The sequence below is a fragment of the Platalea leucorodia genome (assembly GCF_965183815.1).
Source record: "Platalea leucorodia genome assembly, chromosome: 4".
NCBI lineage: Eukaryota > Metazoa > Chordata > Aves > Pelecaniformes > Threskiornithidae > Platalea > Platalea leucorodia.
Window position 1 is genome coordinate 15,260,666 of NC_138826.1, and position 26,729 is coordinate 15,287,394.

Below are 26,729 nucleotides of genomic sequence, written 5' to 3' on the forward strand. Positions count from 1 at the left end.
TCAAGGACTCCAAATGAAGAGCTTGTTGGTCATATACACCTCGGTATAGAGCGTGCTATTTTAAGAGACCAGCACCTATCGGACAACTCCAGATGAACAGTAAATGAACCATCCGCTCAGTCCACAAACAGAGTAGCTAGTGGTAGGTTTTGTTTTTAAATAAAGATGCTACTGATTATACATCAGCAAGAAGTCAAGTTGCAAGGCATTAACGAGTATGCTCTCATCTCATTTTCCCACCAGCAACAGGATTCTCAGATCCAAGTTTTATTGCTCAATAGCCACAGCTTCTGCCAAAAATCACAAGGGAGCCAGGGGGAGGGGATGGCAAATACGAAATTGGACAACAGCTGTCAAGGTAATTTGATAGCAGCGATGGCTTCTTGAACCAGTGGACACTCTTGAGAATGTGAGCCAAGGCCTCCAGGCATCCACAGAAAAGCCAAGTAAGATAAAGAGCTCGGTGAGAGAGCTGATACAGATGTCTGAGACAGAAGAAAGAACAAAGAAAGTCAAGGCCATCTAACTTCTAAGAACTTCAGTTTTCCAAACAAAAAGAAATTCAGAGCAAGTGTCCAAATGAACCCTCCCAGCCATGAAGACAAACCATCTTTTGTTTGAAAAATGTTTGCAAGTTTTCCCAGTACCCTTTCCAAAAACATCTCAAAACTACAACATCCAAACAGAAAACAGGAGTGAAGAATGAGCTGACAGATTAAAAGATCAAGTCAATAATCTTCTACAGGTTCAAATCTGGCTAAACTTCCACTACCAAGCAGCTACCTGCGTTATGAGGCTCACATAAATTAAATTTATGACTACAAGTCAATTCCTAAGAGACCAATGTCCACAGTCAAAGTTTTCCTTGCTGTGTCCATAACACGCAAAATATCCAAAGGAAATAGTTATCACTGGAAACCCTGACAATTTCCATACTTCTAGTTTAACTGCTCTGCTAAATGAACCATCACTTCAGCAATGAGTCATATCCTTTGGTGGAACAGTAAGAAGAAAGCTCATTTGCCTGTGTCTATGTGGCACCTGTTTTAGTAACATTAAATGGATAAGAGACACGCCAAAAACACAGGCGAGCACAAACAGCAAGTCAGGAGCATGTTAGCCGTGACAAGAGCAGCAGAGGGAGGTCAGATACTTCAGTGATTATTCTCATCAGTAGACTTTACCTATTTTTCTATGATAGTTTTCATTTTCTGTATTTTATGCTTTAACCTTCTCCCATGCACTGACCAACCGCAGTTCTCTCACTTTCCCTCTCTTTCCAGAGCTTCTGGATTCTCCTTGACCACCCCCATACCCAGGCTTGTCTCAGCAATCTCGTAGGAGTTTGCAATAGCTAGAAGAAAAGAAAGAAAAAATAGAAGCAAACAGAAATGCTCATAGCTTTGTTCAGTATTATTGTTAACTGCTACAAACATGCTATATACCAAGAAACAAGATCACTGCCAAGATGCATCTATGTGTACATGATGCAGATAAACTGTTTCTTCATGCTGAAGTCAGCACTTTGACAGACACGGATGCAGTCAGTCACTTATGTTAAAACCAGCTGATTCCGATAGGGAAAAGAAGAAACACATGACAACTGGCTTCAAGAATTTAGTATCAGATTTTAAATCAAACTGCAAGCCCAGTTTAACGTTCAGTTTCTCTAATAAGATCTTCAAACGTTGTACTCAAGCACCCTCCCTATCGTGAGAAGTCACTGGCTTGTTCAATTGTGGGTGCAGATTTCCCCACAAGCATTGCAGCTCCCTTACCCGACCCTGCAGGGACGATCTACCACTATTTTTGTAAGCAGTTACTAAAACCCCTCGCCCAACACAGAAGCTTTTGCCTTAAGCACTGGTCCTGCAGAGCGGACATCAGACATGGGAAGAGGAGGGTGGCTTTTGCAGGCCTCCTGACCCTCGGCGTGCAGATAAAGAGAATCCCCAGAATGACTGCCTCGAAGCCAAACAGGTTTAACAACCCTTCACCATCTCTGAGGCAGAAGGCAATTTGCTTGGTATGTCACAGGTAAAAATGTGCATGCGTTGGGGCAAGGGTAATGAGACATCTACCCCATGCGACTTCAAAAGGTTAACAACTCAAAGGTTGCGACACTCCCACCTCTTCCTTGCGCAGCCTTCAAAGGCTACCCTACCTAGTCCTACCATCACTCCCTTTGTCTCCCTGTTCCAACACAAAGGGATTAAAAATTAAGGAAAAGTAATTTTCTCTGAAACTAGAATCTATTTCTGTCACTTCTGGTAGCAACTTTTCCAATGAGATTTATGAATTCACACTTTACTGAAGGACACCATACACTCACCTCCTCTTTTAGTCAGTCAAGGGAAGAAGGATGAACTAGTCCCTGCCCACCCCTTCCTGCACAAGCCTAACCCCTGGGGAGAGGGATGAGAAAATGGATCATGTCTTCACTGTTCCAGTCACATTCATTTTCTGAATAGGACAAGCAGCAAAATTCTCAGCTCCTCCATCCTATTGCTACCTTCTATGTCAAAGAAAACAATAAAGAACCAGGATGGAGCTAGACAGATCACCATGATCACAACCACAGCAAAACTCTTCATGATAGCACAACACAATGGTGCCCTTGATTACAAGGCCAACACTGAGCTTCTGCAGTAACAGACACTTTAATCAGACATCAGTCATTAACAGAAGCATGAAGAGACATAGTGATAATGGTATCAACAGGACACAGGTTCTTTCAATTCTGTGTCATGGAGGCAAGTCCAGCCTAGACCCTGACGTGCACATGGGCCCAACACAAACCATCAGAGCAGTGGCAGAATCTGGTCTCTGCCAATACACTCAGAAAAAGCAGGACATGAGTGAGTGGCATACCAAGGAGGTAGCCTGCACCACCCCAGAGCAGGGCTGGACTATCAAAAGCACACATCTTTCACACCCCCTTAACTGTTGACAAATAGCAGGTTGGCGGGCTGCTATTCCCTGTATCACGTAACCACACACGGAATAAGGGGAAAAGCCCAACTAAGCCACCTTTTTCATCCCAAATTTCACCAGCAGTGAGAACAGACTTGGATCTGTGTCACTGCATCCCTCTCACCCAGCTTGCTTAAGACTCCTTGGAGCAGATGGCAATGAGGAACACTGTTGTGTTAGCCTCCGGTGTAACCAACCTGTCCACGGTGCAAGAACAACTTTCCAGCTGCTCCAGGAACAGAGCTTGAGACTTCCTGGCTCATGAGGGAGCCAAGGTTTTTAATCACGCTTTGGTTACCACCTTGTCACCAAGAAGAAAAAAAGGAAAGCTACTTGCATATCCCTCAAACTGGGAATTTAAGCAATAACAGGTATGTCTGTTAAAGACTTACCTACTACGTTTCCAGCCCAGCAAAACAGAAAAATATTTAGTTCATAATCACTCCTAAACTGGACATTGCTTTAAAACTGTCTGAAAACAAAAGCCAAGCAGCACAGGATAAAAGGATAAATGGCACCTCTGACACAGTAAGAAAAAACAGATTAAAACCCCTTGTGTCAGTAAGAGGTTAGAAAGCACCCGACAATTAACTTTACAGCAGCAATTTTAGTACCCATAAAGCTACACAGAACAAAGCATTAACCATTGGGGCATTCACCTTAACTGTGATCTACACACCTGTCTAGTGGATGGCCTCATCTCACCTGTTGCTACTGCCTCCTAGTCTCTCTCTGACTTTCCTCACCTTCTGCCAACAACCAGTGCCAGGAGAACTATGCATTGGTCTGCAGAAAGGAGAGTGAAAACACTAAAGACATTGACAGCCAAGGACCTCAGGGCAAGAGAAACAAAATCTAAGTCACTGGAGGGACTGTCAGTCTAAAGAAAGTGGCAACCATCATGCAAGGAAGCTATTACATCAAGATTAAACCAAACTTATACTATATACCTTAAATTACAGGAGAAAAGATGAAACATACTGGCTCCCACAAAACCATTCAGTTGATACAAGGGAAGGGGACAAAAATTAGTCCTCATTCTAGAGCAAAGTAACTGAAGCACAAGGGGAAGGCATTGCGGTCTATATGCAACTTTGGACAGCACTAGGAAATCCGAAAGATCAAACCCTCCACTTTATCCTTACCCAACTCTCAACTCACTTGAAACAGTTATGTCCTTGATTTCCTTGGGTCATTTTTCCATTTTGGAGGAAATAAACAGGAATAGGAAAATTAAATCTCCTGTATGCTTTAAACTCAGTTTTATGAGGTTAAAAAAAAAAATCTCTTCCTATCTGCAAGAACTTTTGCATCCAGTCATATCTTCAGGTTTTTTATGTCCCAGTCATCCTCAAAGCCACAGAAAACACAGAGATGAGAATTCTTTTTGTTAGGGGAATTGTTCATGAGCATTACCACAGCAAGAGTTCTTGCTCCCAGAAACTACATGCTGCCTCTAGCTGTGGGAGTGCATGTTTAATCACAGTACACACTCATTCCTTGTCACAACTACTAACTGCTGGAGAGGATGGTTAAGATGATAAACTCATTTGTTAAAAGAATCTCTTGAGTTTAAAGCACTTCATTCCCTCCTGAAAGAATGTTCACATTGAAGCTTCCTCTAAAAACTGGCAGGACAGTGCTGTTTTAGTGCTTTTCAGAGGAAACATATGTAGACCCAGAGTCAGCACAAATGTCACCCAAGTCCCCAAGCCTACCAGCTTCCTCATGGTGGCTCTTTGCTCAGCATCCTCCTTTAAGCCTTTCAAGCACTTCTCAAGGCACTCAGCTCTTTCTTTCTACTCATCAGGAGGCAGATGCAAGTAGAAAGCAGGGTACCTGGATGCAGCCTCCAATACTTCCAAGTGTGTTTTCAGCTAGAGATTAATTGGATAGCAAGAAAAGTGGCAAACTACAGAGCATCATCAATATGCACTTGGGAAATAAGAGACATTTTGTTAATTTCTCCACTCCGTGCTTGGATTAAGATATTCCAGCATAGTTGTTAGTTCCAGGATGGCTGCCTATCTGTCTGAAAAAAGAGCATACCGATCTCTCTGCAAAGCCCAATAGCTTACATGCAAAACTGTCAGGGATACAGCTAGACAACTTCCCCCTTTCTGAATATTTTCCTTGGAACTTTTTGGTTGGAGCCTGTGCATTGCATGGGGCTGAGAGGGCTATTACTCTTGGAAGCTATACTCCCAAATTCCTTCCTTTACTGGAAGATGTGAGGTTGATGATTTGCAAAGAAGAAATGTATTAAAGCCTCTTACCACTGGACCATGTTCAAACAGCAGGCAAGCAACAAGTTTAAACCCAGTTTTCAGGCCAGGAATCAGAAATTAAAATGCCCTCGATGCTCAAACATATGTGTGTCTTCCCTCCACCCCACACCCTTCCCCAGTCTCTCTCTCATAAAAAAAAGAAAGCTTGTTCAAAGATTACAGCAAAAACTGGAAAATTCAAAACAGCTGTTCTGGAAAGAAAAAAAAAAAAAAACAAACATGAACAGAATAGAGCCATTGACATCAGAGCTCTCCTGGTAGACCTCTCATCCTATGCACAGCAGGTGTGCCCCTGCAGAGAGGAGGAGGAGAGACTGGGATTCCCATCTGTAGTGCATCACACAGTACAGGGAAACCTTCATCCCCACCCTTAAGCCCAGGGGCATTGGGGAAAGCAGGAAGAAAGCAAGCTACTGTATTTGCTTGCACATTGGCTGCACACACTACAACTGCACTCACAGGTTCAACCCTATGATTGGCATCAAGCAACAGATTGCTGTAGTTCTTGGAGACTGCATCCATTATGCAGGTAATTAAGATTTTTCACTGCCCCAGCTGCCTTCCTCAAGCTCTAACCTCAGGGGATTCCCACGTTGGGACGCTTCACCCCCCACCAAGACTGCCTACAGGGTGAACTGTGCAACTTCTCCATTTCCAGGTTCTCCTTGGGAGCCTTCAGACAATACAACACAAGCTGAATTAAACCAGTAAGCTACTGGCAAAGCAATTCCACATTAGTGATCGTAATCCACCCTGGACCTTTGTCAACTGAACAGAAAGACCTACAAAACTGTCAGTCCTGATTATGATAGAGAGGCAGGCTCCATCATATGGAAAGGGAATAAAGCTTTAAGTATGTTGTGATCTCTGTAAGGGTCACAGGAAAACACAACTACACTAGCATAGAAGGAACACAAGTAGGCTTTCTTCTACATGTAACACAAGAAAGTCTCTCATTTCTCTTCCAAGTAAGCACTCAAACTTTTAGTAGCTGACGTTGAGTCTAAAGTACACTGTACAGGATTTTTCTTAGGAGAAAAACAGACAATGATTTTGATAGGGATTTTGATTTCTCTGGGAGAAATCTCATTCACACAGCGCAAGCCATTCTTCAACACCAAGAGAAGAAAAAAAAATACTCCCAGTGAGCAGTGTGAAGTTCTTGAATTTAGCTGTGGAGTTATCAGTGTTTTCTAGCCTAACCACTCCAAAACGTTCCAGGCAAACTAGAATATCAACGAGAAGATAAACGTTATTCCCCACGAGGGCAGGGAACCAGCATGCAACAAAGACCAGATCACATCTGAAGAGCAGCATAAATCCCATACCACTACAACCATGTAGTCTGTATAGCAAGCTACTCACAGGACCACTGCCCCAGCCTCTGGTGAGGCATCCCTCCTCTCCTCTGCTGGAGGAAAAGCAAGACCTAGGTACTAAGTCTTCATAAAACTGGTATCTTGAGAGATGCTTCCTCCCCCCCTCCCCACATACTACATCAAGACACTAAAATAAAAGCTGAAAGTCAAAAAGCTTTATCTGTACACATACTTCAGTTACATGGCAGGGGAAAAAAGCCACACAAATTCACAGAGCAAAACATATCACGCTAATTTATTTACCTTGAAGCAAAAACTTAGTGATGTCCCTTGGAGTTCAAGTTAGATCTACTGAATAACTCTAACTTACAATTTAGGCCTACCTTAACTACTACAAAATTTAAGTGAAGCCTCTTACTAGATGCTCTGTAATATCAGCTGAAGGCCCCTGTCTGCACTTGCTGTGTATGGGAATTGTAACTATAAGAGCTGTAGTTGCTTCCAATGGAAAGATGTCCCAGGCTAGATAGGAAGAACTAAGCCTGCAGCTTGCCTAAAACCCACAGCCACACCTACTTTCGATGCCAGATTGTAAATTTTTATCAAGAACAAGTTCACACTGGCAGATTTTCTTCCTTTTTTGTCGGAGTCTAGAAATTGCTGACAAGCAATTCACAAGCAATAAAAGTGGGCAACCGATCATCCTTGTCCTCACATAACTGTTGTATGCAAAGGGGTCCTGCAGGCTCACTTTCGGCCAAGGGCTGCACTTTGAACTCCCCAGTGCAAAGGGCAGGCAGGACAATCCTCTGAAAGCAGGAGGTGGAGTACTGGAAGGAAACCAGAAATGGCAAGATCCTTCTTAAAATTGTTTGCTGGCAGCAGAGTATCCAACTAAGGCTGAGTCAGCATTTTGTTGCCCTTGTTACCCATGGACAAGTGGGGAAAATAAAGCCTCACTCACCTCCACAAAGATCAACAGTCATGTATGGCTCCGTCATATCACTGTAAGAGATTACACCACCATAAAAAAATCACTATAAAGAAAAAAAAACAAACCAACTTTCATTCACACTTGCTGTGGGAGAGAACCTCAAGCAAGTAAGAGCCCGGTCTTGACGACATGGTTCACCCTGCAGAGAGCAATGTTACAACATCACTCTCATTTGAAGAGCAGATCCTTTTAGGACTGCCAGCAAAAGAATGGTGCAATCCCAACGGAAAGCGTTACAGAAAACAAAACTATACAGATCTTTTGTACTAAATGCATGTGCTCATCTTCTGGCTCCTTTGGCTGAAGCAAAGCTCTTGCCTGGTTAATTAGTAACTGCAGCAGAATCGCATTAACTTGTAACTCTTGAAGCCTCAATAATCATCAGGTTTCAGTTCCCAGATTGACAGGCATCACACTTACTCTGCCCTTCAAAGTACAATTCCTTGATGAGAAGGGCTGTTCCTTCATATTTCAACACCGAAATTATTATACCCAACAATTTCCAAGGAAAATGCTTCAATACAGAGACAACAAGTAAGTCCCATTCACACAAGCTCTCTTAGCTTTGAGGTTTCTGTTCAATCTAGGGCTCGAGTATTTTAAGCCAAGTCAAGTTGCTTTTCTAGTATTCTTTCACTAGTCCTCTCAAGCAGATATCATCACCAGTAGGTAAAGAGCAAGACTGACTCATGTCTTTAAATCACAAAAATAACCACAAACACCCATGCAAGAATCCTAATTTCCAACATGCCAGCCAACCCAAAGAAACATCTCTTGCGTTTACAGGTTGTGTACTAAAACAATACAGTCGTCAAAGACAGACAGCCCATATGATGTCCCACAGACAACACAGAAGTGTGGCAAATCCTGAAAGTCATTTTTCTCTTCAGTGAAAACTGGCTGCCTACCAAAATTCTGGAAGGCTCCCAGGCAATTTTAATACAAAACATGAGAACAATGGCTCCAAGATCTCCAAGGGTCCCTACTCATGACTCTCCAGAGTGGAACACTACTATAGACAGAGCCATAAACAGGGAAGAGAGCACTTTTGAGTAAAGGAGGACAAGAAAGGACAGAGTTAGTGGAGACAAGTTTGGAAAGAATCAAAACCTCTTTGTTATTGGGGACGAGGAATGGAAAGATAAGCTAAGCCGGCCACTGCGTTAAGCACATCCGGCACATGCAACTCCAGTAGCAAGTCAAAAGAACATTCAGTTTCTCTCCAAGCATGATGGATCTCCCTGCCATCTATCCTTCTGGTATTGCAACTTCATGTTTCAGGTTCAAGTGCCAAATAGGGACCTGGTTCTTCCAAGTCCACTTTGTCAGAGACAAAGTCATAACATCAGTGGGGGGTTTTTGTGTGTTTTTTGAGTTTGTTTTGTTTTGTTTTTTAAGAAGCTATGGGGAATCTTTTAGTAGACTTTAGTTTCTCTGCCTCAACTCATAACAATGTTTTGAAGAATCAGAACTTCGTTACTCCACGTTGTACAAAAAGACATTTAGAACACCAAGGGGTTTCTCAACTTACCTGTTCCAGGTCATCCCCTTTTCTTCCCTACACCTACCCCTCTGTAAGAAGACCTACACTGAGGTGACTAGGTCATCTCTTCCCCTTATAGTTCCTTAACCAGCTTCACTTTTCATGCCCTTTTCACAGATGCTTTGTATACCATCACACATAGCCCTAGTTTATTCCCAGCATAGCTTCTTCTGCCAGCAACTATTGGGCCATGCTGATTTCTAGGCCAAGGGAAAAGGTGGATTCCACCAGAAGAAGGTTAATGACAGATTTATGCACCTCTTTTTCTATTATTACATATTGTTGAAAAGCGAAACAAAAACGCATCGCCAGATAGTCCTGAAATGACTCGGTGACCTTGGCAGGAGCCAGGCTGGATCTGGGACTGATCTGGGACTGTTAGCCATGTGCTGTTGGCTGTAGCTCATTAGCACCAATTATTTACACTCCTATTTGTAGCTGGTAGGCTGTATTTCAGGACCTTGTCAAATTAACAAAAGTGCCAGGTCATGCTCACCAGGGTACAGTACAGAGTACTGGAGTACTCTCTGTTGAGGGCTAGTTTTACAAGCTCCATTAGTGAAACTGGGAGGGACTCAATACTAGCAGTGCAATTGGTCTACCTAGACTGGCAATTGCACCACAGCTCTGTAGAGGCACATAAGCTAATGAAAAAGTGAGCTCTTGTTAAGTATTAATGGAAAAGCCACAGCAGAACGAGATACAGACTCATTCAACACACTGCTCGGCCACTCCTTTCATTCTAGGCCTACTAGATGGTGCCTAAGCAGCTGTAAAACTGACTTATGACTCTTAATATTAAGCATACATTGCAAAGTGTTTAGAAGAGGTTACGTAGTGAGACTTCAAATCATAGAATTATAGAATTGTTAAGGTTGGAAAAGACCCTTAAGATCATCGAGTCCAACCGTTAAGCTAACACGGCCAAGTCCATCACTATACCATGTCCTCGAGCACCACGTCTATCCGTCCTTTAAATACCTCCAGGGATGGAGACTCAACCACTTCCCTGGGCAGCCTGTTCCAATGCTTGACCACCCTTTCGGTGAAGAAGTTTTTCCTAATGTCTAACCTAAACTTCCCTTGGCGCAGCTTGAGGCCGTTTCCTCTCATCCTATCACTTGTTACTAGGGAGAAGAGACCAATCCCCAGCTCGCTACAACCTCCTTTCAGGTCTTAATTCCTGTGCACTAGCATGTCTGCCCTCCAAGCAAGCAAGACAAAATCTGACGCTAGTCAACACCAGGAAGATGAGTAGATCTTGTCTACAGTTTACTGGCATTGATACTCCAAGCTAAGTGACCTGGTACACCCCACCCCCCCCCTACTTCCACTCACTATAATGATTGCTTCAGTAAAGAAGGGAGAGGACTGGGGCTCATAACATGTATGAAGCGTGAGGTGGCTAACTCCCTCATTTCCTCAATTGCCAGCCAGAGCGATATCACAGCCTGTCAAAGCAAAACCTACCTTTGGATAGCTTCACACAGAAGTCACAATCAGAAATGCAACCTTTATATCCACCTCTTTCTGTCGCTAGCACTACAAAGCTACTGACAGAGATACCCCACTATTGCTGTTTGTCTATGTACAAGAGCTGATAAAGGCTCAGTGTTGATTAGACACACACACACAGAGAAAGGAGTAAGTATCTAGGGCTATTTAATAAAGACAGTACTTTTAGTTCCAGAACTTCTTGAATCGCAGCCTGAAGAGATCAGTAAGCTTCAGTGGGGAACAAAATTAATTTGCTCTTTTCTAGTAGTTTCTCTAAGCAGTTACAGCCCTTGTCAGACACGTACTACTGCAGAGAATCCGCTGCCATTGCTCTTACACCCTTAGCGTCAACTGAAGTTCACCGAGAAAGTGTTCTGCTCCTCAGAACCTCCAGTTGGCAGAGAAATACTGAAACTCAAAAAAAATCTCAGCCCTGGGAGAATACTGCAATGGTGAAACTACCTGATCGTTTTCCTGCACTACTGAATTTGCTCAAAAGTTGACATTCTGCCTATTCTCTCTATTCGACTCCAAAACTGGCTGTGAAATGCTGCTGGCTGCACAGACTGACCTGAAGTTTACATCTGTGCCTATTACAGATAACCTTTACAGACACAGAGAAAGCAGATAGGAACGTGGTTCACTTGTGGCGGAATTCACTCCCATCAGCTTCAGTGCAGGAAAGCGTTTGCTAACTTAGCAAACAGTTGAGGGGAGGAAGAGGCAACTTCTTGTCTTTGTTGAATGACAAGAGCTGCTAGCAATCGGTTAAAAAGCAATCCAAGAAACATACCCAACACGAGCGTCTGATTCAAACCTCTACTGCTCAAGCCATTTAATTCACTTACTCCTCTCCCTGCCCGCCACCTGAACCACACGTTTCTTTCTACTCTCAGGAGCAGAGCAGACCCTCCGGCTGGGCTCCTCACCAAGGCCAGGGTGAAGAAGCACTACTGCTCTCCAGTAGCATCTCTTCTTCTCCTGGTCCCTAAAAAAGATTCACAGTAGGGAGCCCAGGAAGAAGCGGAGCTGTTCTCCGATGCCTTCCCCTTGACGCCTCCCCCTCAGCATACCAGCAGGAGGGCTGCCGGCAGTAACCCACATCCGCTCCTCTCCGCTGGAATGAGCACGCATCCCCCAGGAGCTCTGCAAGGCCGGCAAAGCTCTTGGCAGCGCAGTACCTGCGGGCGCTACGCTATCAGACAGCCAAGAAACAGTTTGTCACGAGGCAACCCCCACCCCCACATGCAATTTTTGTTCAGGGAACAAGTCCGCAGGCATATCACGCCAAGTCTTCTGTATCTTGGTGGCGAATTACCTCCCACCTACCACTCCCCTACTCTCTTCACACAAAAAAGTCTCCACGCCGGACCTCCTCAACACCTTTCCCTTTATATGAATTTCCCCGAAAGGATCAGAGGAGGTGCCTTTTGTTAGCCAAGCAGCCTTGAAAACGACATTGTTTTCCAAGAAGGAGTTTTACATGCCTTTGATAATCCCAGAAGGGATTTATGTAGTTTCTTGCAGTTTCTCTTAATGCTGTGGTCACAGGCTTACACAGAAAAATGGCTCAGGAGACAGACAAGCTGTTAGATAAACTAGAAAGTGAGCATTCAGATCCACAAATAAAGGTTATTCATGGGAAGTCTGGACTCAGATTCAGCAGGATGGGAACCTATAAAACCGGAAAGGGACCAGGAAAGAAGCCACCTACAAGCCTGGGTTAGAGCTGTACCAGAAAGGTAAGTGACCTAATAACAGAAAAAAACCCTCAGACCAACAACAGTAATGCAGAACTTTGGATCCCTGGGCTACCAATCACTTGCTGTCCTACCTGCTTCCAAACAGAGGATCTATGTGCTCAAAAGAAGAGTAAGTAGGTCTAGGTATTCTTCTCTGCTCCCTCAAAAGTAAAGGTTTTAGGTTTCAAGTTGCTGAGGCTTGGTTTTCTTTGGAGGGGGAAGAGGAACTAGAAAAGAGATGGACAAAGTTTTTCTCCAGGTCCTGTGACCACGCTAAATATAGCCACCAAACATACACACTATTAAAAACAGACAATACAAGACCAACAGAGCATGAAGAGAAGATCATCAAGTTAAATCTGACAAGGTTTTTAGGAAAGAAAAATCTTTTAAGGTCCAGTTGGCAATGATTTTAATAAGGAATACAGGAATTTTCTCAAGGCTGCCATGTGATTCAGAAAACAAGAGCTCAGAACTGCTGATCTTTAGTATAACATAATAGAGGAGACAGATATAAATAATATCAAAACATATGACTCAAAGTCCCCAGATAAGGAGGACTCCGATTGAGAAACTGCTGCCCTCTGAAGCCGTCCAGGCCACCAGGAAAGCAGCCATACAATGGCTCGCAGAAAGTGGGCCAATCTTAAAATATTACTATTACAACATGAGGCTTTTCAAGCTGAATTCTTGTAGCTCTGGCAGGCAGGGAGCTAGAAATAGAACGCTCTGGATTTAGGATCACACATGCAGAGATCTGCCTGTGAAAAACACCAAGAGAGCATTTGAGCAGAGACCTAGGAAAACTCATAAACTAGAGACCTAGGAAAACTCAAAAAGGTGAGGGGGCAGGAGAGAGATCTCTCTGCGCTGAGCAAAGTCAGGCAGGTCATTTCCTAGGCCAGTACAAAGGGTGCCTTATACCTCCTTGCATTAAACTTGAATGATTGAATTCAAGTAAATTAAACACAGAGCCTGCTCAACTTGTAGGCAAATAGATTTGACAGTGCTGGTAGAGGTTGAAAGTCTGTCAATGGGAATAGAAAATTGCCCCTGTTTCAAAAGCTATTTATTTATCTATTTGTAAGTAAACAGTGCTTTTTAGAAGAGAAGCTTTTTTGCAGACTGCTTCAGAAATCACGTTTATTCACACTTTAAGAGATCTGAGCAACAAGGGAGTGGGAATGTGCTGCAGCTCTCTTAATTAAGTCTCTTGCCTGGCAGCATAGAAGTGAAACAGATACTTATTTTGCAATTGTGGGCAAAGAACATTAATAATAGGCCCACCACCAAACCTCCAGCTGTTCAGCCTAGGCACCAGAACAAGTACAGAACTACCCATTCCATCTTCCACAACAGCATAAGGACATATACCCTGCCGTGCTTGGCTTTTCATCTCCTCCTCCTAAGCCTTCATTCTTGTGTTTAGGCTAAATATGTTTTTCTCCTGCCCAAAAAGTGAGCTTCAAAACTCCACCTACCCAGCTAATTACCAAACTTCTTTTAAAAAAAAAAAACAAAAAAAAACCCAAGCCTCTCTCCTCAAACCAATTAAAGCGTTCAACTGACAGCACTATCACACGAGCTGCGCGTTGTACCCAACGGTGGTAGCAGGGACCTGGGCGGGGGGAAAAAAAAAAATAATAAAATAAAAAAAAGACATACCTCTGAGTTTTGAAGCAAGCCTACTGCGGCAGAAGGTCAATGTGGTGGGAAGGGAATGATTAAAAACTGTAAGCTTATTTATTTTCAACGCTCTACCAGAGAGTAACACGCAATTTGATTCTCACCCTTAATTTGTACATTCTCACGGGAATTTGGCAAGGTTGCTCTGAAGAAGAAAGTTTGAAGAACTCTTGCAAAAGACACCACGCTATGCCAGATCAAGCAAGCTATCAGTTATTTACATTCATTTCAAAAGACACAAAGGAAGCCATTTATTTCCACCATATCTGCACTTTCAAAGAGAAACCAGTTAGGACAGAGCTGGTCCTAACACCAGGGCTTGTCAATACAGACCAACCAGCATCGCTGTTCTGGAGTAAACATTCAGGTATGATCAAACTGCCCTGAATTAATTCACAACTACAGAGACTATTCCAGGACACAGCTATCTCAGGAGGGAATACACGTTAGGGAGTCATGCTAAACTTGTGCTACTGGGATGTCTCCTAGTGCAAGCAAGGGAGGTCCTCTGGCTACCAGGGAAAGCGACCTCTGGTCTGCACCTGCCAAGCCATCCAGGAGAATTTTTAAGAAGCCTATTTTAAGCACAAGTTTCAGGAACTGTAAGGAGGCACATTTGGCTTAGCCACCCTTGCAGGATTAAAATGTGCACCTAATTCTCCCAGCTATTAAATAAAAGGACTCCTATGTTAATACAGAGGAGTGCATTTCATCTCTGTCAGATGTGGGAAATAAAGTGACCAACATAATACACATTTCTTCATACCAACATAATACACATTTCTTCAGACAGATTGCTACAAACAAAACTAGAAAAAACGCAAGTCTCGCTACAGGTTAAGAACCCCGTCATGTTAGCTGAAGTCTGAGTAATGGGGCGGGGGGGGAAATAAGAACCCTGAGCCTGCACATGTAGTGAAATCCACCTTAAGCAGCCAACAGATAAGTGACATAATTGAGTTTCCCAGATCCGAGCTGGAAGCTCTCCCTCATCTCTCCTTCAACAGCTCCGAACCCAAGTAAGATTTCCCCATCGCTACACAGAGGCAGAAAGAGATAAAGAAAACCACTGCTGCACCAGTCAGCAGAAAGCAGGAGTACATTCACCTTCTATCCGTGAACATGAAATAAAGATGAGGAAACCAATGGAGTGACCCTCCAAACCCCCAAAACTGAGTTAAGCGGGAAGAAAGAGATCAAATGCCACGCTGTCAAAGCTCAGTGTGTGGACAAAACAGCAGCTGAAATTGAAGCAGTAATTTAAACTTATTACCTAGAAAGAGCATTCACCAATTTACAAAGTTCTTTTCAAGGTAACTTTTGCAGTTGATAAAAGGTGAATGCAAATATTCCCCGTTAGCCTAACCGTGGGGTCAGTGCAGCTGTAAAGCTCTCTTTCAGCCAGATCATCTCCCAGGGGCCGAGCTGCTCGGCGGTACTTTGATCAGATCTCCCCGGGTACGAACAGCTCCGTGGCACTCCAATGGCCGTCAGTTTTCCAGCACGGGAGTCCACACATCCAATCTGTTTGAAATTTCACTTAACTATTTCTTTGAAAGCCAGCATTATTATTTGGCATGCAGAGAGGAACAGATTTAAAGAGGAAAACAACACAGGTTTTTTCCTTTCTCATAAGCAAAAGCTTCTAACAGGAATTAAGATGTATTTGTCAGGTCAACACCTCCTACAATCGAGACAGGGCCGGAAAGCCTCAGTCCCGTTCTGATGCAACTAATACACACGCTACACCGGCGAGGCAGAAAGGGTCACGTCTTTGCTGAGCCTGTGGTGCTGGGGGCGGAGGGAAGCCTAAGGAAAAAGACCCGTAACTCTGAAGTGCAGCACCAAGAGGTGCTTTTGAATATATTTTAAGACCCTGAAACTATTTATGAGTTACAAGATCAAAACGTCAATCAAAAGAACGGGAACACGAGCACAGAGGTCGGCCGGCTGAGCCTATGAATGGAGCCGAAACGCCTTGTTTATCTCAGCACGTGTGCGCGCACTAAGCCTGAAAGATACGGGTGACCTACCCGAGCAGCCCACCCGCTCTGCACTGTCAGGCCAGCTGAAAAAGCACAGAGAAGACACAGCCAAGTTAACGGGCGCGGATTCCCGTCAGCGGTTCTCGCTATAACGGACAGATGAGTGGAAAAAGCAAGAAAGAAAACAACCTTGCTTGGCACCGTGCCCACACACACATCCCAGTGCAGTGGGGAAAAGAGGCCGGGGGCACATACCAGCCGCGTCTCAGCTTTCTGGCCCAGGGAACGGGCAGATCCGGCAGATGCCTAAACACAGGCCACTCTCTGTCCCGAATGCGCCTTTCCAAACCCCTCCGCAAGCAGGAATCCAAGAGGACCTCTCTGCAGAGCTCCCTCGCCTCCCCGGCCAGCTCGCCGTAGCGAGGGAGATGCTCACCCCGCCAAGCGGCACCCCCACGCCCCCGCCACAGGCACGAGCCCACCTTTCTTGAACTCCTCCAGCATGGCGTCGAGCTTGGTGTCGTTGAAGACAAAGTGCAGCGGATGGTTGTAGAAGCGGGTGATGGTCTTGAGCGGCGTGCAGTCATCGGGGTCCACAAAAGCCAGGTCCTTAACGAAGAGCAGGTCCACGATGTTGGAGCGGTCACCCTCGAAAACAGGGATGCGGGTATAACCGCTCTCCATGATCTCGGACATAGTGTTGAAGTCAAGCACTGCCTCGGCAGCGATCATGAAGCAGTCTCGGAGGGGAGTCATCACGTCCTCCACCGTCTTGGTGCGCAGCTCCAGGGCTCCTTGGATAATGTTGAGCTCCTCCTTGACTAGATCGTTATAAGGGTCGGTGACCCGCAGCATCTCCAACAACTTCTCACGGTTATAGACCGTGCCGATCTCCTGGCCCAGGACACAGTCCAGCAACTTGCTGACGGGGTAGGAGGCCGGGAAGGTCATCATCATGAAAAACTTGGTGAGGAAGATGGTGTTGGCGCCCACGGCCAGGCCGTGCCGAGAGCAAATGGCCTGCGGCACGATCTCGCCGAAGATGACGATACCGATGGTGGAGACCACCACAGCCACCAGCCCGGAGCCGGCGATGTCGTCCAGCAGGATGGTAAGCGTGGTGTTGACCAGGACGTTGCCCAGCAGGAGGGAGCAGAGCAGGTAGTTGCCCTGGCGCCGCACGGGCTCGATGCGCTTGGCGTAGTTCTTCTCTTTGTCCGTGCCACAGTTCTGCACGATGCGCAGCTCCATGGGGTCCAGGGCCATGAGGCCCAGGTTGAGGCCGCTGAACATGCCCGAGAGGCAGAGGAGGAGCGAGATGAAGATGACCTGCAGCCAGAAGGGCAGCAGGAACTTCTTCTCCTCGCCCACGATCATCTTGGTGTCCTCGCCGTCGTGGTAGATCCAGGTGGTCTCGCCCCAGGGCGGGGGCCCGGCCGGCCCCTCGGCGCCCGCCAGCCCTCCGGCGGCCCCGGGCCCCAGGGCGGCGGCGGCGGGGGCCGAGACGGAGGTGCAGAGGTAGTAGGACTTGCTCTTCTCCGTCTTGCGCAGGGGCTTGATCTCGATCTCGATGATGCCCGAGGTGCGGCGGTTGAGGACGATGTGCGGCAGGATGATGATGTCCGAGGTGCGGATGCCGCAGCGCTGCGGGGCGCCGCCGCCGCCGCCCGCCGCCCCGCCGCCGCCCCCGCCGCCGCCGCGCCCCGCCGCCCCCGCCGCCGCCCGCCCGCCCCGCCGCCGCTCGTGCTCCGTGAAGGCGATGCGCGACCAGGTCTCGTTGTTGATGTTCTGCCCGTAGACCCGCAGCTTCACCCGCGTCCGCTCGCTCACCCGCAGCGCGCCCCCCTCCATGAAGGAGACGTCGTCCGTGTCCTCCAGCCGCAGGCCGATGATCACCGTCTCCTCCGCCGCCGCCGCCGCCGCCGCCGAGGGGGGGACGACGGCGGCGGCGGGCGAGGCGGCGGCGGCGGCGGCCAGGGGCCGCCGGCCCAGGCAGCCGCCGAGGAGCAGCAGCAGCAGCTGCAGCAGCACCCGCGCCCCCCGGCCGCCCCCCGCCATGTTCCCACCGGGCAGCGCGGCCATCTTTAGTCAGGGCTCGGCGCCGCCGCGGCCCCGCATCGCCGCGCGGCGCCTGCGGCGTGCCCCGGCTCCCCCGGCGGCGGCGGCGGCGGTGGGCGCGGAGCAGCGGCGGCGGGCGAGGCGGCGGGCACGGCTGCCCGCGGGACCCGACAGGCGGCGACTGCCGGGCCGGGCCGAGCCGAGCGCCGCCTCAAGCCGCTGCCCTCCCCGCCCCTCCCCGCCCGCCCCGCGGGGGCGGGCCCGCCGCCGCGCACCGCCAATCGGCGCCCGCCGCCCCGCCGACGGCGGCCCGGCCCCGCCCCGCCGCCCGCCGCCGCCTCCCCAGCCCGGGGGGCGCGTGACTCCGGTGTGTACGCCAGGCGGGCGGGGGCGGGGCCGGCCGCGCGGCCGCGGCCAATGGCGACGGGGCTCGGGGCCGGAGGGGCGGAGCCTCGGAGGGGCGCGACCAATGGGGGCGCGGTGCGGCCGGCGGGCCGGGGACGGCGCGTGCGGCGCTCGGCGGGGCGGGTCGCGAGCCCTCGCGCCGGGGGACGGGGCGGTCGGGACGGGACGGGACGGGACGGGGCGGTCGGGACGGGAAGGTCGGGACGGGACGGACGGGTTCGCTCGCCCCGCCGCAGCTGCCGCTGCCCACGCACCCGCCGCGCCGCGCCGCTCGCCCCCCGCAGCGGCCCCGGTGCGCCGCCCCGCTCACCGCTCACCGCCCCCCGCCCCGCGCCGCCCCGGTCGGCGGTCGCGCAGCGCCCCCTGGCGGCCCCGCGCGGCGCAGCCCGGCCCGGCGGGGCGCGTCCCCGTGCCCTCCCGCCTGCGCCCTTCCGCCGACAGCGGGCGGGGGCGCGCCCCGGGGCTGCCCCGCGCTCGGGGCCGCGTCCTCGGCACCGGGGCTGCCGGCGGCGGCGGCTCTGCCCGCACCCTCCGGCCGTGCCCGCTCCCCGCTCTGCCCGAGCCGCCACCGGTGCGGTGCAGTGCGGCGACTGAAGATGCACCCCCCGCCCCGCCGGGCGCCCTGCCCCGCGCCCCGGCGATTCCTTGGCCTCGTCGTTCCTGCGAGCGAAATTAAATATTAAGCATGGAATATTAAATATTAAACACGGACGAGCCGCGCTCCTCTCTCTCATCTCCGCCTTTTGCTCCGCCGCCCGGGGCACCTCCGGCCTCGCCACGTGAGGCAAAGCCCACGGCCGAGGCTTGGCGTGAGCGGGGCCGGGGCTTTGGGGCTCCCCCCGGGACGCTCAGAGCCCCCCCCAGGCGCTTCGCTTCGCTCGGCTCCTCCTTACTGCGGGCTTGCACCAAGGGCCGATGGGCCCCAGTTCAGGAAAAACCCTGTAATTTAAGTTCGTGCTGATGTCCCACCGTCCCGAGAGCCGGGCTGTCTCCGAGGCCTCAGCTCCGCTGCTGCAATCCCAGCTGGGGCAACGAACACCCCACGGCCCAGCCATCATCCCCCCGCTTTCCATCAGCAGTGAATACACAGCGCAGGACGCAGTTTAGCGTCCCAGCCAGAGATGAACAGCCATGGGAGCATCCAGTATGGCTCGTGGTGGCTGAGGCTGCGTTTTGGGTTCGGGGTGACCCTTTCGAGGAGGTAAAACAGCCTCCCCTCCATTTAAGTGCTTGGAAAATGGAAGAGCAGAGGATTGCGCAGGACAGCGCAATATGGCGGGGGAACAGAGCACAGTGCTCTGGGGCCATGGCCACAAATTTTTCCTGGTCGGAAGCCTCCTTCGGCTCGGCTTGGAGCAGTTCTGCCGGTGGGCTCCTGCAAGAAGGGGACAGACGCCCCCGAGCCACGGCGGCTCCCTGCTAGCCGCCATCAGCAGGGCCTCAGGAATCGCCTCCCTTTCACCTCGGGGTGAATCAGAGCACCACAACTTAGGGATCGCCCTGCCCTCACAGCGTCCTCCCTGCCTGCAGAGGGAGGACACCGATGCTGCAGAGCTTCACACTGGGAGAAGGGGATTTGGCCCATCTCTACAATCACCTAAACACCCAGACCGGGGCGTTGGACAGATTGTTTTGGGGTTCATCACGCAGGGTGGGGATGCAGAACCTCCTCTTTGCATGGCTTGGGGCTGAAAGCCCTGAGGCCCTGCATGCACAGGCAAAGCCAGACAGACCAGACACCCCCACATGCTGGTGACGACCCCTACTCTAATGCTCAAAATCAAAATCAAGAGCGAGGAAAAGCCCTCTCAGCTGCTTCTTTCCCAAAATGCTAAGAATTTGGGAAAAAATAGTGCTATGCAAATGCAGTGGCATTTAGCTGTGGCCTTTTTCCGTATGCACGCGAAAGGGGGGACCGCGCTGTGAGCGCCTCTCTCCCCAGGCAAGCTGAAAGGCCGCAGCAGGGACTCATGCCTTTTTAATGAAGGGGTTTGCAGGTAGGACCCCCTGCCCCATCTGCTCTTCTGTTCGCGCTGGGAAGGCTCTCTGATAGCAGGAGCTAATTGCCACAAACCTCCCGGGGTGGGCTGTTTGGAGACTTTGAGAAAGTCTTTGTAAGTGACAGCGGAAGAGGGCTATGCGGGGGGGATGAAACAGCATCTGGGTTGTGTTTTTGGCAGGTCCTTCCCAAGGTCCCATCAGTGAGATCCTTCCACACCATTTCAGAGCTCCTCACAGCCACCCCCAAGGCTGGTCTGCCAGGGACCCCTACCTGAAGCCAGCTAATACATGCCTGTTGACTCCTGGTAACACCACGGATTATTTTCTTTTTAATCATGGTATATCCCTAACCCAACAACTTACAAATTTTGGTACACTCAATAGGTCAGACTCACAGTCTCATCCAAAGCCAAAAGGACAGGCCGGCAAGGTGACTTTCCAGGAAACCATATTTATGGGCATTATTTATATGTTTAATCTCTAAATTGTGAATTAGTCGCTCCCCTATTTTGCTAATGGCAGAGGTCAGGTTAAGCAGTCTGGGGCACTTAGGAAATCCTTCAAAATCTTGGAATTATTTTTACAATCCTCGTTTTTTTGTAATGGTCCAAATTTTGTCAGGAGTTAACACCAGAGGCCTGATGAGCGCTCCTTGTCCCGGTACAGCTCTTGCAGGGAGCCACATATACCAGGGATTTGAAAGCTTCATCTATGAGTAGAAACCATCTCGTATCTCCCTCGAGACAGATGGTGAACTGCCTTTTCTAGCCATGTCACCCAAGACGGGGTATTCTGCAGCTTTGCTTCCAACAGAGAACAAGAAGAGCTATTGAACGCCTTGGCCTTTCATGCCTGTTTCTGGAGTCCCCGTCTCTGTGTGTCAGTCAGGTGTTACCTGACTGCTCACACTTTTCATTCCAGATGTTCTGGAAATGCCTCCTTACCACCTGGACCTTCCTCAGCCACTGCTACTGCTACTGCAGAGCATCCTTGGCACTTGCCCGTGATTCTTTTTGAACCCGAATAGTTTATTTTTTGCTCTTTATCTTCCCCCGTGCCACAGCAAGATGCTGTTTAAACGGCAGAGAGGGGAAATTTGGTCCCTCCTGGGAAATAAGTGTTTGAGGAGGGCTGGAAACAGTCCCTTATTTCTAAGCTCTGCGGCTCACCCAAGGGCTCCGGAGCCACTGATGTTCAGCAGCCCCCAGCCTTTCCCAAATAGCCTCGGCGGGCCGGGGCACGCGGGATTTGGATGGAGGCAGCAGGAGCGCAGCCCATTGCCTCCCACTGCAGCCTCGAAGCCCTCGCTCCTCGTGCCTCGCTCTCTGTGGGATGCAGCTGGCCAGGTTTCTGCTTTTCCAGAGTCGCTGCTTTTCCCTGCAAAACTCTGCAGGTGCAAGGCTTGCAGGGGACTCAGGGCTTTCCCGCTAGATGGAGTCCGGGGGAAAATATAAACCTCAGCAGCAATGCACAAGGGAAGGGACAGAAATCCTTGTCTCCTGGAACGGGCTGTGGGGCTGCAAGAGAGACAAGGCATGGGGAGCTGCACTTGGGGCATCCCCCATCCTGAATGCAAATAACGGGGACATCCCTCTGCACCCCATGTGCCATGCTGAGCTCTTCATGGAAAAGCAGGCCTGGCTGAGCCCTGAGAGGTGACCAGTCCTTCTTGCCCACCGCCCCAGAGAGATACTTGTTTGCAGCCGCCTTATTGAGCTGCTCAGCCCACTGCTGGGAGCTTGCATGGAATCTGCCTGTTGGATGCTCGCGGTTCCCTGCATGTGGAGGGTCAGCATGGGGAGATCAAAAGAAGGAAAAAAAGCAACTGGGCTGTTTATTGCTGTGTCTTTTGCTTCTCAGAGGCATTTGCATCTGGGCTGCGGGCTCCCAAAGACCTCAAATTGGAGCCGGGCTCATGCACAGGGGTGCATGCTGCAGGGTCAGGCCCTGCGTGGCGCTGGGGCCTGCTTTCACACCCTGCTCTGCCAAGCTGCCATCTGCAAACATCTCCATCTCCTCCGTGAGCTCAACACCAGCACACAGCTGCTGCCAAATCCATGCCAGACCTGCCGTCCCACGAGCAGGGACCCACAACCCCTTTCCTGCAGAGACCATCCCTGCTTATGTGTCCAAGCCATGTGGCCACTGCCAGCCCCATAGTGAGGGGACCCACAGGACGGCTGCCTGTCCCCGTCCTCACCGCAACCAGGCACAGCCTGCCCCACCAGCCCCAACAGGGAAGCACAGCACCCCACGGGCCCCGTCCATGAGCACACAGACTTCGAGCTCAGCCATTTATTTGCTCTCCGGTGGAAGCTGCACGCCGCTGGGGCCACATCCTCCTGCCCCACTGGCATCCACCGGCACAGGGGCATCGCTTGCTGCTCAGCAACACCCCGTAGGACCACAGGTGCCACCGGGACGGCAGGCAGGACCCGGGGCCGTCAGCAGCTCCAGCAGCTGGAAGGGATCGCAGATCTTCTCCTGGAGGGCAGAGAACAACCCGGGGCAAGATCAGGCCAGAGGGAAGCAAGAGGTACCCTGGGAAAGCAGCATTTCCCCCTGCCAGCGGGGCAGCCCCAGCAGACCTTCCATAGCTAACGTGGGGGTAACCCCTGCGTCACTCCAGCTGCTTTTCCCTGCTGTGAGGAGGACACCAAGAGCTTCTTTGGGATATCAGCTCTGCTTTTATCTGAGAAATGCCTCCTGCTTGGACAGGGACCCAAGAATATCTCCCCCTCCCCAAGTACAAGGCTGTGTTTCAGGGACATGCAGCTGCAGGGCATTATCTCCCTCATGTACCGATGATCCCCGCTTCCCAGCCTCTCCTGGCCCATCTGCAGGCTGGAAGGACCACCGAGGGGAGGAGGGGAGAGGCTTCTAGCAGATAGAAGTGCTTTGTGCTGTGGGGTCAGGGCTGGCAGCCAGGGCCAAGCTCACATCAGCAGCTGGGAGATGCTGGAAGAGCGATGGGGAGGAAGGAGCCATGGGGATGGGCTGTTACCTTCCTGGGGCAGTCTCTCCCCAGCCATCTCCTGGAGGAAGGATGTCTCCCCATGGGAGTCATCAAGCAGGTCCAGCCACCAGCCTCAGCAGCCCCCATGGACATATTGGGGGGGAAAGGGGCTCTCATGCCTGGTGATCAGGGCAGACCTCCCCCTTTGGAAGGCTCCAACCTGCGCTGGGGTACATTTGCCCAAACTCAGGCACCACCCTCGGTGCCCCATGGTCTCCTGCCTGGCCCAGAAGGACTCAGGTCTCTTGGTGTCATTTCATAGCCCCTCTGATACCCCAGGGCAACTCTGATGGCACGGGACACCCATGTCCCCATCCCTGAACCCAGCTGTGGAGCTGCCTGCTACCAACCTTCACCCCCTTGCGACAGCAACCCTGTGGTGCGGCAGCATTGGCCCCGACAGCTCGGATCAGGAACTCCTCCGCAAACCTGGAGCTCCGCAAGATTGCGGCCATCTCGGCATCCACATCCACCACCTCTCCTTCCTGGGGACAGAGGGACGGTCACAGGGCTGGGGTCGGGGATGCATGGCCAGGGGACCCCAGCCACCCAGACAGATGATGGGTGGGGGGCAAAAGTAGGGGCACAGCCTGACCCAAAACCTTGAGAAAGGCCCACAACGACCAAGCAGCTGGCTCCAAACCCCCTTGTGAAGCCACCACGGGTGTCCTGCTCCCAGCTCCACCCCAATACAATGCATGAGCCTGGCTCCCTTTCCCACCCTGTTTGCAGCTCCCCTGGTTCATACAACCCCTCTGCTCCCACCCACCACCACCTCTACCAAAACTTACCCCCAAAATGACAGAGGACGCAGCTGAGCAGCGCTGCTTCATTGGCTCTGCCCCATCCCCAGCCCTACAGACCAGGACTGCTTGGCACCCTGAGGAGCCCCACCCCGCACCTTGAAGGTGAAGTTGGCATCAAACACCAGCTCTCGCTCGTGCCCCATGATCCCGCCGTTGTAGATGACCTGTCCTGGCCCGGCCCGGCTGCTACCTGGCACCTTGAACAGACGGAAAGTCGCAGAGACGAAGCGGCAGTCGCCTGCAAGAGAGAGCTTGGCAGGCTGGGTACTGAGCACCCGGGCTGGGAACCAGCAGAGCCTGGGGTCACAGCACAGCTCCCCACGGCTGCCCGGAGTTGACGGTCCCTGGTCGGACCCTCACCGATGATGCTTTCCAGCTCCTTGTCGCCAATGCTGATAGGGCTGGCAGTGACCAGGCACGGGGGACTGAACCCCACCTCCTCGGCGATGCTGTACAGGTCTCTCCAGTGCAGGGCTCCCGCCAGGCACTCCCCTGGCACGAGACCGCGGACATGGGTGATGGAGGCAAAGGTCCGGTCCCCCATCCCTTGCCACCCCCATCCTGGAGCCCTACGCACCCCACAGCACCCTGTGCTTCCGGACGGCCTCGCTCAGGCGCTGGCTGGCGTAGACATCGCTGAAGTACATCTCTCCCCCAGGCTGGAAGGCAGCGAGGAGTGAAGGGAGACCCCAAGAAGCAATGGGATAAAAGGGGCAGGAAGAACTGGGGCACCCCCCAACGCTACCCTGCTCGGGACCCTCTGCAGAGATGCCCTCCCCTGGCCCCATCCCGCATCCCCACCTTGCTGGATCCCATTTGCTGCATCCCATTGGCACCCCAACAGCAGGGCCACCCCAACCTCGCTCTGCTCCCGCTGCGGGCGCCGACCCTGGCCTTACCTTCAGCACGCGGTAGGCCTCCCGCAGCACGGCCCTCTTGTCAGGGGCAAGGTTGATCACGCAGTTGGAGCTGGGGAGGAGGAGACCGAGGATCATTTGCACCTTCTCACACACTCAGCACCACTGGCTGCTGCACATCCCACCACTTCAGGCAGGATTTGGAGATGCCGATTTGACCATGAAAAGGGCAGTTTCTGTATTCCCAGACTCTGCCTTGGGATTTTCCCTTTCCTAACATGTGCTCCTGAAGTGAGCAACCCAGTGGGATGCAGACCTCTGCACCCGGGGGTGGCAGTGCCCTGCATGGTACTTACATGACAATATCATAGCTCTCATCGGCCAGCCCGGCATCACCCAACTTCTCCATGTAACCCTGAAGGAACTCCACGTTCGGCTTTTGGTAGCCAAACTTGTCCATGTGGTAGGCAATGTGCTTCTTTGCCACCTCAACCTGGGAGGAGGAAGGGAACGATGGTGGGGGGATGCTGGGGGGATGAGGGGAAGCCCCGGCTCCGCGCCGTACCTGGCCCTCGGTCATGTCTATCCCAGTGACATGGCCCTGCTCCCCAACCAGCTGGCTCAGCAGGTAGCAGTCTCTGCCGCTGCCGCTGCCCAGGTCCAGGATCCGGCACGACGCTAGGCACTCGGGGATCACCAGACCGCAGCCGTAGTACCTGGGGCGATGCCAAGCTGAGCCGGGCGGAGGTGCCCCCGTGGCACGGGGGGCTGGGGGGCTGCAGCCCACGGGGAGGCAGCAGCAGAGAGGAGACCCTGAGGTTTACCTGGCCACCACCTCCTCGTGGACACGCTCCAGAGCATCTCTCACTGCCTTGGGAAGGGGCCTGGCCGAGGTGACACAAGCATTGGTTTTCAGGTCCTCTGACTTCTGCAGCTCTTTGCCATAGTAATCCTGAGATGGGAAGGACAGAGGCCACCAAACTACGGCACACTGCGCCTCGGGAGCTCCCCACACACCAGTCTGCACTCAGTTTGTACATGCCCACCGTGTCCTCCGGCACTGGTGCTCTCATCTGCACCCAGCTAAAAATCAGGCTGACATCAAGCATCCCTTTGCCCCCGTCCTCCCCAGCTGCCCTTGCTTGCACGCACAGGCGTGTTTGCACAGTAGGGGATTTAATTCCCGTTTGCAGGAACTTTGCAGGCTGCAGCTGCTGCTTCCCTGGCCAAGAGGGGCGTGGGGAACGAGGGCAGGGAAACGCAAGGCTGCTTCCCTGCAGGAAACGGGAGCAAAGCAGCCGACTGCATTGAGCATTTTCATCTGGGCCCTGAAATGAGCTTTGTCCTCTGACTGCGGCAGGCACCCCGGTGCGGCCTGGGCTCGGGCACCCCTGCCCAGCCGCCCCGTCCCCCCGCCGCGCCCCTCACCTGCACCTCCCGGTGGATCTGCTCTCCGCAGGGGTCTGCCATCGCAACGGGAACGTGGGGCCAGGACGTGACGCCACAGCAATAGGCACTGCGCCAGGCCCTCCCGACCCCCCTTCCTTCCCTGAATATGG

At 51.3% G+C, this 26,729-nt stretch overlaps 2 protein-coding genes across 4 annotated transcripts in view; both read right to left on the reverse strand.

Annotated features, from left to right (window-relative positions):
• Nucleotides 1–18,109, reverse strand: part of CNNM2 (cyclin and CBS domain divalent metal cation transport mediator 2) — a gene marked incomplete at its 5' end in the record, with an annotated part of 122,512 nt that extends 104,403 nt beyond the window's left edge. For 2 of the 3 annotated variants that reach the window (XM_082308341.1, XM_082308343.1), the window contains one exon: nt 16,510–18,109. In XM_082308341.1, coding sequence (XP_082164467.1) covers nt 16,510–18,109 — 1,600 coding nt within the window. The remainder of the gene's footprint in view (nt 1–16,509) is intronic. The other variant, XM_082308342.1, reaches the window with a different exon arrangement.
• A 4,734-nt stretch (nt 18,110–22,843) lies between these two features.
• AS3MT (arsenite methyltransferase) lies at nt 22,844–26,671 on the reverse strand. Its single transcript, XM_082311219.1, has 10 exons — nt 26,599–26,671; nt 25,995–26,122; nt 25,736–25,886; nt 25,527–25,663; nt 25,213–25,282; nt 24,891–24,972; nt 24,674–24,805; nt 24,409–24,551; nt 23,858–23,992; nt 22,844–22,975 (listed from the first exon to the last, which is right to left on the reverse strand). Exons 1-10 carry the CDS (start codon nt 26,638–26,640, stop codon nt 22,877–22,879), a joined length of 1,119 nt encoding a protein of 372 aa, XP_082167345.1. The 5' UTR covers nt 26,641–26,671; the 3' UTR covers nt 22,844–22,876.
• Nucleotides 26,672–26,729: the final 58 nt, after the last annotated feature.